At 54.9% G+C, this 12,319-nt stretch overlaps 5 protein-coding genes across 5 annotated transcripts; 2 read left to right on the forward strand and 3 right to left on the reverse strand.

Moving 5' to 3' along the window:
- Window positions 1-42: 42 nt before the first annotated feature.
- Window positions 43-1,323, forward strand: F5Z01DRAFT_677969 (putative arsenite efflux transporter; the record flags this gene model as incomplete). Its single annotated transcript, XM_046265410.1, has 3 exons — window positions 43-325; window positions 382-524; window positions 574-1,323. The coding sequence occupies 3 exons, from the start codon at window positions 43-45 to the stop codon at window positions 1,321-1,323; spliced, it is 1,176 nt and encodes a 391-aa protein (XP_046114210.1).
- F5Z01DRAFT_380815 (uncharacterized protein) lies at window positions 1,072-2,137 on the reverse strand. The gene has a single exon (XM_046259415.1). The coding sequence runs from the start codon at window positions 2,059-2,061 to the stop codon at window positions 1,348-1,350; it is 714 nt and encodes a 237-aa protein (XP_046114211.1). The 5' UTR covers window positions 2,062-2,137; the 3' UTR covers window positions 1,072-1,347.
- A 206-nt stretch (window positions 2,138-2,343) lies between these two features.
- F5Z01DRAFT_677971 (hTAFII28-like protein conserved region-domain-containing protein) lies at window positions 2,344-3,369 on the reverse strand (the record flags this gene model as incomplete). The annotated part of the gene is made up of 2 exons (XM_046265411.1): window positions 2,344-2,712; window positions 2,767-3,369. 2 exons carry the CDS (start codon window positions 3,367-3,369, stop codon window positions 2,344-2,346), a joined length of 972 nt encoding a protein of 323 aa, XP_046114212.1.
- Window positions 3,370-4,185: 816 nt separating this feature from the next.
- F5Z01DRAFT_730715 (uncharacterized protein) lies at window positions 4,186-5,612 on the forward strand (the record flags this gene model as incomplete). The annotated part of the gene is made up of 2 exons (XM_046266697.1): window positions 4,186-4,933; window positions 4,990-5,612. Exons 1-2 carry the CDS (start codon window positions 4,585-4,587, stop codon window positions 5,610-5,612), a joined length of 972 nt encoding a protein of 323 aa, XP_046114213.1. The 5' UTR covers window positions 4,186-4,584.
- A 214-nt stretch (window positions 5,613-5,826) lies between these two features.
- F5Z01DRAFT_694493 (PHD transcription factor) lies at window positions 5,827-11,399 on the reverse strand (the record flags this gene model as incomplete). The annotated part of the gene is made up of 3 exons (XM_046266243.1): window positions 5,827-10,837; window positions 10,885-10,933; window positions 10,983-11,399. 3 exons carry the CDS (start codon window positions 11,397-11,399, stop codon window positions 6,042-6,044), a joined length of 5,262 nt encoding a protein of 1,753 aa, XP_046114214.1. The 3' UTR covers window positions 5,827-6,041.
- Window positions 11,400-12,319: the final 920 nt, after the last annotated feature.

The raw sequence follows: 12,319 nt of genomic DNA on the forward strand, positions 1-12,319 counted from the left end.
TGGAACAACTAGACCAATCTTGCTCTCATCCGACGCTCAAAGATGTCTGCTTCCAGGACCTCCAATACCCTCGGGCAACAGCCAACGCCTCCCACGCAGGCCATCCCCGACAGCGAGAAGCAGGAGACTCAACCACGTGAACCAGAAACGCCCGACGCTGAGGGTCAGAATGTGCCGACATTCAAAGCTCTAGGTTGGCTCGACCGCTTCCTCGCCTTGTGGATCTTCCTCGCCATGGCCATAGGGATCCTCATCGGTAACTTTGCACCCAACGCCACTTCCAACCTCGAGAAGGGCAAGTTTGTCGGTGTATCGGTGCCCATAGGTTCGTTCCATATCAACAGTGCCAGCATAACAACTCTGCTAACAACAGATCGCTAGCCATTGGACTTCTGGTCATGATGTACCCCATTCTTTGCAAGGTCCGCTACGAGATTCTACACCACATCTTCCGCGAAAGGGCTGTGTGGGTGCAGCTGCTCTTCAGCCTGCTCATGAACTGGATCGTCGCCCCGTTCCTCATGGTAAGGCTCCCCATTAAGACATCGCGGGCGATTGCTGACAAGTACATAGCTCGGTCTTGCGTGGGCTTTCCTCCCCGACGAGCCCAGCCTTCGAACAGGCCTCATCCTCGTTGGTCTCGGTCGATGCATCGCCATGGTGCTGATTTGGAACAAGCTCGCCGGCGGCGACTCGGAGTACTGTGCCATCCTGGTCGCCGTGAACTCGGTGCTGCAGATGGTTCTTTTTGCGCCGCTGTCCATCTTCTTCATCAGTGTCATCAGCGGCAATGACGACGCCAGCATCAGGGGTCTCTCCTACGCCGTTGTCGCCACCAGTGTGGGCGTCTTCCTCGGCATCCCCCTCGCCGCGGCCATCGTCACACGCTTCGCCCTGCGCAGCTTGGTCGGCAAAGAGTGGTACCAGGACGTGTTCCTCAAGTTCCTGTCCCCCTGGTCCCTGATCGGGCTGCTGTACACCATCATCATCCTCTTCGCCTCGCAGGGTCGCGCCGTCGTTCGCCAGATCGTCTCTGTCGTCCGCGTATCGGCGCCCCTGCTTGTGTATTTTGCTGTCATCTTCCTCGCCACGCTGTGGATCAGCAGGAGGTTGGGATTCGGGTACAAGCTGGGGTGTACACAGAGCTTCACCGCAGCGAGCAACAACTTTGAACTGGCGATTGCAGTCGCCGTCGCCACGTTTGGTAGTGGCAGCGAGGAGGCGCTGGCTGCAACGGTTGGGCCTTTGATTGAGGTACCTGTGCTCATCGGGTTGGTGTACCTGGTGAGATGGCTGGGCAAGAGGTGGCAATGGAAGCCGTAAACTGGTTCTCGAGAAGTCGACATTTCAGCTGTGCCGTTGGTCTAGAAATTGAAACAAAGTCGTGTTCCTGACTGTGCAGTCCTCTTCCGTGCCGCATCCGAGGTAGGCCTTTGTGAGATACTTGTCGCCATGGCCGTGCATCTCAGCTATAATGTTGGCCGCGGACTCGCATGACATGGTTGTCGACGATTGTAGCTGCATGTCGCTCATCTGTGGGGACGAGGTCGCCGTGTCAATCTGCGCCATCATCGGCGATGCTGCTGTGCTCGAAGCATGCGTATCGAGCGTGGTTGGCATCGTACAGGTCGTCAGACCGCCGCAGCACGCACTCGCATCAGCCAGCACTTCGAGCTTGCCAACGTCAGGGCCTCCAGAGCCTTGCGCCGGATGCTCAAGGCTCTCAGGCTGATCCCACTGCACAGAGCCCTGCACATGGTGGTTCTCGCTCCGGGTCGCCGGAATGGGTGGTCTGTGGTCGTCGAAACTCTTCAAGAAAGCTTTGAGCTCTTCCTTTTCGACGCCTTTCCGCTCCAAAAGAATTCTCAGCCTCTCATTCTCCGTCACAACAGCTCTGGCAGCCGTTTGCATCTCAAGCGTCGCCCGTGCTCCGTGCTTTTCATACTCGGCCACCCGACGCTCAAGGTCCTTGACGTAGTCCTTGTGCCGCTCCCTTGCGCGGCGTTGATTGTCCCTGACGCGGATAGCCGACGACTTTGAAGTGTCTAAATTTGTTGGCATGATGGCGTGTACTCCCGCCAAAATTGGGTTTTCAATGATTTCATGTTATTAGGTCGTTGTCACGGCATGGCGTCTTCGCAAATGGCGCCTCAATCGCCCTTCCGTTCCTATTAGTCATCAGGTATCAGTCCCAAACGTTGCCCAGTGTAAGTTCAAATTTGCTCGTCAAATTCTGGCAGTTGATACTTTGCCCCTAAATAGTAGGAAAAAGAGATGTGAAATGCAATCCGCGCTGATGACCTCTGACGCCTCGCGATGCTGTATCAATGAATGAGAAGATGGTTATCTGAACATGCGTTTCCCGGTCCGGGTACTAAAGCGCTCCGTTCCACTGTTCTGCTGCGCATGCCATAACTGTTGCACGCCCACCCCTCCACTCTCTCCAGAAAGTTTGTATCTTCTCCATGCCTCGCGCAGATGCTCTGGGCGCAACGGTGCGCGTCTGAGGTCGAGCTCTTCGTTCGTCTCCTCGGGGAGCGCAGTGAGGGACGGCGGCCGTGGCGCCTCGGATTGTACCTCGCCAGCTGTGATCATCTCCGCTTGAACTTGCCGTGCCAGCTCGACCAGCTCGCCGGCAAAGAGTTTGGTAACGGATCGAACCGCCATGCTGACTGTCGGGGGGACGGACTGCGAGACTGTCGCGTTGACCACCTGCTCTTGTTAGCCACTCTGCTTGACCTAGTGGGGTATTACGACAGAGCATACCCTTTTCACCACCGAATCTTGAAGCTTACTGGCACGCCAATTTTCGTAGCGTGCCATCTGTTCCTTGTCCATGCTCTCCACCAACATCGCCCTTAGTCGTACCTCCTCCTGTTTCTGCTCCTGTGTCCTCGCAACGACGTCCTCCAGCGCCATCTCGGGCTTGTCTTCCTCTTCCTCCTCTTCGCCATCTTTCCCAGCGCCGTTGGCCATGGATGTGGGCGCCTTGCTGCCACCCGCTACGCTTCCATCGCCGGCAACGCTGCCTTCTCGATCGTCGGGTTTCGCACTCTTAGGTTTCCGCCCTCGTTTCTTCTTGCCATTCGCTTGGCTGGCGCTGACTTGGCTTCCGCTCACGACGGATGCCGCATCCACACTGGGGGAGCGTGCGCCAACAGCGGGCGAGGCAACAGCTTCGGGTGGCGGGAAGGATGTCTGGCGCAGTGGATGAGCAGGCGTGCCAGGTTGTGAGGGTTTGCGACGTTTCGCGGCATTGGTGGAGATATCGAGAGTGGACGAGGAACGCTTCTTGTTCGGGATCTGCGCCGGTGCAGGGTTCGGCGGCGACATGGCCAAGGGCGAGCCCGGGTTCGGCGGCGAGGCCATTGCGATAGTTTGAGGAGCTCAGTAGCGGATAACTTGAATAGCTTTTCGTATGCGTGCCGTTGGCTGCCCGATTGCAGAATGGATAGAGCTGGTGATCAAGTTATGCAGAAAGGACGTGCTCCTCCTGCGTTGGTCGCAGTCGCGTTGGAGATGCGCTGGCACGTGACTGGGCTACGCGCACCCTTCCGCCATTGCTGTGAAACCATTGTTCCTCATCAAGAAGTACAGGGCGACGCCGGAACCTATCTGTTCAGTTGCCAGTAAAGAGTATTGTTGAGTCTTTTGCCCAGTTTCCGTGGGAGTTGGGTCTCTAGACTAGTTACTTTTCTAAGCCGGCAGTAATTACAGCCTCCAATAGACATTTTGATGAATGTGGGCAGTCAAGGAATCACTGCCAGAATTAAATGAGCCATACAACCATTGATTAGACTACATTTCGCTTATCCCCAATTACTTCTCATCTACAACCTTTCCGTTATGATACTTTCCAGACACATTAAAACGATCCAAGCGGATTGTCCTTCAGTTCACTCCATGTACTCCGTACGTACTCGGTAAAGGTCCCGGGTAGTTCATTCAGGTCCACCCAATGAGCAACGGCAAGTAAAGCAACCAATCTGTTAAATCATGTGAGTCTGTTTTCACGCGCGAAACACGTGCTGCATATGGTGCTAAAAGTCAGAGAGGCTTCTGCAATTTGACGTCAGGTTCTTTTGCCCGCGATAAGATAAGGCAACCAAGAAAAGTCCGCTTCTGGACATCGTCACAGCTAAAGAGAGTAGTATGCTTTGGGTTGACTGCCAAGTACAAATGCGTAGGCGGCGCGAGAAAGCAGTCAGATTAATTCTGATCTCTTTCGATTTTCTATGACTGTTCCAGGAAAGAGAAAAAGAAACTGACGTGCACTGTTCGCCTACGGTGCTGTCAGCACTGCAGCAGCAGTGAGCACAGCACTATCGGGACCCATCCGCCGGGAGGGTGGATCCAGAACCCTGAATCGCCTGAGTCCTGCAGAACCGTTTTTTGTCCCTCACGAGTCGCTGGTAAGACGAATAGTTCCCCGCGAACGGACCAAATCCGACAAAAGCCGCTCTCCAAGCCCAAACCTTCCGTTCTCTTCTTGTCCCTGTGCCAATTGGCTCTGTCTCCTTTTTTGTCTTTCTGCATCTAAGTACTACAAACCCCCCCCCCAATTCTACCCAAGGAGTCGCGACCATGTCCGACTCGGTACCCCACAGGAAACGCTCGCCTAGTACGAGCTCCAGTGACGCCTCGTCCAAGCGACGCAAATCCTCAAAACGCTCGGCCTCGAGCAAGCGCAAGGACAACGAACAAGCCATTCAAGATGACGATCTTCCCAACGGAGAGCACCACATTGGCGCCTTTGATCGCCGGCGTGAAAGCACAACGCGCACCGCCCGCGATCCCAGAGACGAGTTCCACCCGCCCAAGAAGAGAAAGGTTCCCAAAGCCGCACGCAAAGAGGCCCAGGCCCCCGTCAACGGCACCGTGGTGACGAGGTCGCCCACGCCTGTCATTGATTTCGACGGCCTCAGTCGGCCCAGTAAGATCACCACAAATCCGTTTTCTGCGACGCCATGTACTGACACTCACAACCAGGTGCTGGCACCCGAGAGCGTCTCGAGGAATCGCCAGAGCAAGCCGCCGTCCGCCTCGACCGCATGCGCGGCGCCGTGCGCACCCTTCTCGAATGCGTAGGCGAGGACCCCGACCGCGAAGGCATCCTCGACACCCCCGAGCGCTACGCCAAGGCCATGCTCTTCTTCACCAAGGGATACCAGGAGAATGTCCAGGATATCGTCAACAACGCCCTCTTCAACGAGGGCCACAACGAAATGGTCATCGTGAAGGATATCGAGCTCCACTCGCTGTGCGAGCACCACCTGGTGCCCTTCTTCGGCAAGATGCACATTGGGTACATCCCCTCCAAGACGGTCATTGGGCTCTCCAAACTTCCCCGGATAGCAGAGATGTTCGCCCGCCGCCTGCAAGTCCAGGAGCGCCTGACCAAAGAGGTCGCCAATGCGATCATGGAGATTTGTCGGCCCCAGGGCGTCGCCGTCGTCATGGAAGCGTCGCATCAATGTATGGTCATGCGAGGTGTCGAGAAGACCGGCACGTCGACCATCACCTCCTGCGTGCTGGGCGCCTTTGAGAAGAAGAGCAAGACAAGAAACGAGTTCCTGAGCCTGATCGGCGTGAGCGGTGGTAGACGACTATGAGCGATGACTGTCTGACCCAGTCTTGCATTTTCACGGCGTTATGGGATTGTATTGGCCTGGCACGTACTGCACCGCATCTTTTTCAACATGCGGGAGGGCTCTTCAACATATGGGTTCCGGGCGGATGACTTTTTAACATTATATCTAAGCGGTCTTGTCATATCATAGATGCATTGCCTCTGGGCTCAACATACCAAAGAGGGACGGCAGCTGTAAATCGAATACATTTATATCAGAGAATTACTGATCGTTGAGAGGGACAAAGCAGGCCACGCATTCGCCTGGACTATGTATCAGAACACCGTACTCATACACATTGTCCTTGCCCACATGACCAAACGCCTCAGATTCGTCTGTGTCTCTGACCAGTTGCGCCGCCCAGTGTGTCCCGATATGCCCGCAAATATTCTAGCAACGCCCGCCCAAGTCCTAATCCATATCTAACATAGCGTCAAGTCCGTTGCGCTCTTTTTCGAGTGACTCGGCCGTCACATTATGGCTGTCCGCAACGGCATCTCGCTTCTTCTGCTGGTCGTCGTCGTCATCCTGGTTCGTCATCTCCTTAAACATTTGATCGACGTTCCCGTCATCGTGCTTCATCATCGGATCAATGTCTCCGGGGGTCATAGATCGGCCTTGGTCGCTGATGGATCGATGCGGTGTCCCCCAAACATCAGAACCCCAGATGCGCTCGGCTTCGCGTCTTCCCTCATCGGTCCGGCTGAGGATCTCGAGAGCCTTACTCTTCCCCTCTTCGGTCTGCAGTTCAACGTCATCAACCTCGCCTTGTAGCAATCGCTCTTCGAGGGATTTTGGCGTGTCGGCAACATGCAGACGGGGACCTCCAGCGCCAAGGAGTGCAGGATGTACCCCTCCATCAATGTCCATCGGGTCGCCCGGGTGGAAAATGCTCGTCTCGGCTTGTGATGTTGACGGATGTGAGGGTGCAGTAATACCAGACACACTCGGATGCGAGGTGTGAGGGAAGAATCCAGCTCCCCCAAGCGAATGCTGACCCTGTCCTGTTGGCGCAGAACCACCTGCTTGACTGGCGGCCGCTGCAGCGGCAGCCTCAGCGTTGGCAGCCTTGCGACGTAGGCTGTTAGCCTTGCCCTTGGCATGCTCAGGTAGATCGTCTGGATTATCAACCCCGTACTCGGCCAACATCTTCTGCAGCTTTGTTGGTCGAGGCTTCCGCGTGGAGAGCGAGACCTCGAGTATCGGAGGTGCCTCCGGAGCCACCGGGCACCATTTGTGCAGCTCTTGGCGAAACAGGTTCGTCTCATACGACAGAAGAACTTCTGCGCCTTCGATTTTCCGCAGGTAGAACCTCTGTATCTCGACCTCGGCCTCGGTGGACAGCATTGGATTGCAGTGGCGCGCAATGTGGTCCCTGAAATGCTGTGCGTTATCAATGATTTGACGTAGAATCTCCTCTTCCTCGGGTTGGAAGGGCAAGCCCGCTATTTCGTCCACCAACGCATGTAAGTCTTCCAACTTGGGCCTCGAGGCATCTCGGGGAATCTTCATGCGCCAGTCGCAAATAGGACACGTGTATTTGTCATCCTCCTTGACTTTACCACGCGCAATCTTAAGACACTTGTAATGGTACCTATAAATTGTTAGTGCACAGCATTTGGGGATCGCTACAGCACAAACTTGCCATTCGTGGCACAGCTCGCACTCTATCATCATGCCGGCCTCGGGTCTGCGACAGATACAGAAAACCTGTCTTGAACGGCTGGTGCCGCCATCTGGGCTCGCCTCGCGAGACACGGGTTCTCCAGGATTTCGAGGCGTATCGTAGTACAGGTCGAAGCAATCCTTGTTGCGCTCCAACACATACTCCAGGTGACTCTTCAGGATGTGCAGTGGGGCATTCGACTTGCCGAAAAGTTTCTTGCCCTTGCGCATCCAGTCCTCGTGTCGCTTGCGCTCATTCTCTATTTCGATCGTGCCATTGGGCTTCGCGGCAAGCTCCTCGAATTCTTTCATCATCTCAATGACTTCAGCGTATTTTGGTCTCTCGGCGGGGTTTTCCCTCTTCGACCGCTCGAGAGTGTCCAAGGCTTGTCGATGGGCCTCCCGCTGCTTGGACAGGATACGGTCGATAGCGCGCAATGTTCCGGCCGACACGGGAAGAGCATTGGCCTGCCTTTGAGCTGCGAAAGCTTCCAGCTGGGGAAAGTGGATGAACTCTGCTGAAATGAGCTCGACAGCCTTGGCCTCCCAAACCATTCCAGATCGCAACTGTTCGCACCAGTATTGTAAGTGGTCATTATATGCAGGCACCTCCAAGCGCTCGGCGTCCGAGATGAGGTCCTTCACTTCTTGCAAGCTCATGAGCACCTTGCGACTTGAGGCAGCCCTCTCATCCCATTGAATCTGCTCCAGCACTCGGCTGAGGCGATCCACTTGGGGGATATCCACGTTGAAACTGCGGCCTTCCTCAAGTAGTTCTGTGCACGTGTCGATCGAGATGGCGTTCTTGTTCGCCAAAGCTCGGCTCGCATGTTCTTGGTACGCCTTGATAGCGGCCGATCGCTCCTGGAGTTGGCCGATCTCGGGACAGTCAAAGCCAATGTGCTCAGCTTCCCTTAACAGCCGGAATATATTTGACACGCTTCGCGATTCTTTAACGTCCTGGGCCGCAGCACCCGTTGACTTGCGTCTGCTGCCTTGAGAGGCCTTTTCGCTTTTTCGGCGGTTCTGCTGCTTCCGCACAAGGTAAGTGGTTGCCTCTTCAACCCAATCATTGCAGCGGTCGACGAACTCTTTGAGGGTAGGAATTGCATCGATATCATATGCAATGCGCTCGCCTTCGTTCAGAAGGGTACGTAGCGACTTTAGAGACGGCCGAGCTTCTTCGTCAAGCAGAGCGTTATACTTCTGCTCCCAGACATCAGGCACTCGTGCCTTCTCGGCCACTCGTTCAGAGACTTCTCGCAGCGTCGTATCGGTCTTCCGATAGATCAGGCTGTGGCCATCACCGGTGAACCTCTCAGTTTCCGATTGCTCGCAGCATTGTGTCCATCCGGCATGCAAAATGCAAAGAACCTTGCCTGTCTGGGCACATTTGAACCGCGAGAAGAAGGCGAATGCTTTGCATTGGGCACAACACTGCTCCTCCTCATCCTGAACATCGTCGTCCGATACTGTTAAGGGCAGGGGACAGTTCTCGGCACTCTCGGTGCTATCGCTGAAGTGTGAGCACTTGTGGGCTGCCGCCTCGGAGTGCTTCTTGATGAAGTCCTCTCGCTGTGTAATCTCGCGCTGGACGACGCGATCAAGCGCAGGCGCTAGCCATTTGGCTGTTTGTATTGTCAGTCCTGAGGAGGCGGTACCTTCAGCAGCTGTCCAGAGTAGCTCGTCGTGCGAAAAGCACGGCTGTCGGCGAAAGTTCTGGAGTCGTTCAACGCCCGCTAGGCCGTATGGTTCCCAATCACTTGGTGCGAAGTTGACTGCCTCATTAAAGTTGAACCCATGATTGAATCCTGCGTGGTATGCTTGTGGAAAGGTGATGACAAACTGGCCAGCGCGTTGATCGATGGCGTACACATTCACATCCGCCTTCTTGAGTTGTTCGGGTGTCAGCAAAGTTACCAGTTGGAACAGGAGATCCGGCTGCGTCTCGAACAGTTCAGGCACTGTATTCCTCATGGCGGTCTCAAACTTCTCGGCGTCTTCTCCGGGTATCCCATACCAAGTCTTCGTGGCGCCAAAGTGCTGATAGTTGGCCGAGTAAGCGTAGTGGTCCTCATTGTGCCAGCAAAAGGTCGAAAAGATCATGCCAACGTATACCCAAGGTACGGTCATGCCTGAAATGTCTGTCTTGATGTGCCGGAACAGACTTTCGGGGTGAAACGGCAGAACATTGAGGTTCCAGGTATCAGCGGAATGGGGGTTTGTTGGATGTTTCTCCAACGTCGGGAAACCGGAGCCGTGAGTCGTGCAATGAATGTCTGCACCGTACTCAACCTCAGTAGTCTCTTCGAGATCGGTGACAAGTCGCCAAAACTCTGTCTCGACGTCTTCTTCTGTAACCGGTCGATGACAATTCAGAGCGTGGTCGAAAGGCATCTTGTTCTCGAAGTACCCTTGCTTGAAATCATTTGCTTTCTGCTGGAATTGGCGAAGCGAATACAGACCTCCCTCTTCGAAGCCAAATTGCCCGTCGCCGACAAGGCAACGAGCGCAGTTCCATTCAGCGTCAGGTTTCCGTTTCAGAGGGGGGTCCAGACATTGGCTATGATAAGCGCCATCGCAGGAATCGCACAAGAGCAGCTGTGAGGTGTCATCGCTGCGCCCACAATTTGCACACTTCTCGTCGGTGTGACCCGCGTCGTCGTCGCGTGGTACTTTTGGCACCGAAGGACGGAATTGTGACATGTATGAGCCTGCAACAGTGGGAGCCACATCCTTTTTCAAGCGCTTGCTACGTCGGTTGCAGCTGTCACTGCCATCATTTTCGTCCTCTCCAGCCGCTGTTGCGATATCGGGTGTGCCCTCGCCACTACCTAGTTGACGCTTCAGCAAGGTGGCTGGCGAGTCGAGACCAGCGGTTGCCACGCCTGGTGTGGCTTTGCCGGCTGGCACAGGACTGCCATTCTGCTTCTCGGGTGTGGCTGCGTGCTGCTCGGCTGTGCTCGGCCGATTGACGCTGGTGAAGCCAGAGTTGACGGCGGTGAAACCACTCGAAGGGGCCCGAAGGACTGGTGCAGGTGGGGCATCAACCATTGGTGTGTCCTGTGATTCTTCCTTTTTGAGTCCATTCAGTCCAGCTTGCAAGGCATCCGTAGCCTGGCGTGCTGGTGAGTCGACCGCCATCCTCACTGGCGTGTCAGCCAAAGATCTTTGAGAGGGTGTGACGGCAGGACTCGGCGTCAATGGACCTCCGTACTCAGCTTCCAGCTGCTGATGTACGCCAGGTTTTGCGAGTCGGAGATAGTCTTCATAAGGGCACAGCCATTTTTGGTACGAGTTCTTCAAGGATGTCGAAAGCGAAGACATGATCTTGCCACTGTAGCCGAGATCTCGCCCAATCTCAGCCCATTTCTTCAGCTTGCAAACGTTCTCAAAGCCGCCTCGGGACTCGACGGCTTTCTTCAGTTTGTAAAGATCGAGTGGCTTTTTGTCCACGTAGGGCAGCCTGTGCAGGTTGGTGTTGCCATGCTGCTTGTGGTACTTTGACAGCCCATCAAGATAGGTGAGGTTTGCTCTCGTGCCTGCAATCTTTAGCGGAGGCCATCACATGCTGAAGGCGGAAACTTACTCCCTTCTACCGAATTCAGCTCTTGTTTTCTTGTACGAAAATGGAATCTCTGTACCCAAGTCAGCGTGAGCAACGTATGTAAGATGTTGTCCACAAACCTCGGTATCTATCGCAAAATCGGGGTTCCAAGAGTCAGGTGGTATGACCTTGCAAATGCCGTATTTCGAAGCTTCCGGGGCAATCTTCTTAATGTATGTCAAAGGGTCGCGCCATTCCTCTTCCGTTGGCGTGTACGATGGTGCTTCTTTTATGCCAAATGGTCTGTTCTTCGGTTTCAAGGGCTCGCGGGCAGCATTAGGCTGGCCTCTTCTCTCCACCGAGGTAAGGTCGAGAGGTGGGCTGACGAGCGCGCTCAATGGCTTTTGGGGATTCGTGGGATGGTATCCATTGGCACTGATTTTATCCTTTGAGCGCGTCGTGCCGCCCATCCGCGAGGGCGTGTTGCTTGCTGGAGAACTCCTCGCACTCATTGTGGACGCAACGGCGGCATTGCTGGCAGCTGGTGCTGAAACCATGTCGATTTCCGGTGGAGCCCTGTCGCCCTATGTTGGTGAATGCGGGCGAAAGGACCAAGGCTATCAAGATATGAATGTTGTTGAGTCGATCGGCGAGCCGCAGCTCATGCTTTTATGGCAGTTCTATCGTCGCTGCGGTGATCGCATCTCAGCCTGGAATTCTTGACGCGGGCGTCGAATATCGTATACGTTTCGAGAGTTGCCTTTGCGTCTCGCCGATTGTGTCGTCTTATGACTTGCGCCTTCGGGTCGGTAGCAAGAGACACGCGTGTGGCAAGTGGTCGATTGGTCGATTATCACCACGCGCGGTTTGATCGAAGAGCACTAACACGAGACCACGAATGGAGTAGTCCGATGCACGGTTAAATGGCTGGCTCCTTCCCTGCGATGCAAAAGTTAAAGGCTATGCCGTGAAGGAGTCGATGTGGTGACAGCAGTTTTTGAATCGGGACCGCCAGCTTGTCGTTGGACGGGGAGAGCATGGGTGAAAAGAGGGAGGAAATGCAGATGTAGATGTCCCGAGTGAGGGAACGATCGCAGCCTGAATTTGGGGGACAGGAGCGTGCAAGTGGGCGTTCGGCCGGGCCAGAGTGCAGGTGTGGGTGAGGTGCACTTGCCGTTAGAATTTAGTCACGATGCACACATGTAGCTGTACTTCGGATTAGGCCAATGTTTGGGGGGCAAATATGTACCCGTACTTAGGCTGCCCCGATTCCAGCGGGAAGCTCGGTGGACGATCCCGGAAACACTTCTTTTTGCCAATATTCGCTGGCGGGAATAAAGCCAGGAAAGCCTACCTGAACAATGCAGCCTCGTGGCTCATTTCCTTCAGAATATTTTTCCCGCCGACCTCAAGACGTTCAAATCTACTACTCTTCGGGTATGAGGCAACCCTCGCAGATTGTCTCTGATATTTGGCG

The sequence above is a fragment of the Emericellopsis atlantica genome (assembly GCF_019669845.1).
Source record: "Emericellopsis atlantica unplaced genomic scaffold F5Z01scaffold_39, whole genome shotgun sequence".
In the NCBI taxonomy this organism is placed as follows: Eukaryota; Fungi; Ascomycota; class Sordariomycetes; order Hypocreales; family Bionectriaceae; genus Emericellopsis; species Emericellopsis atlantica.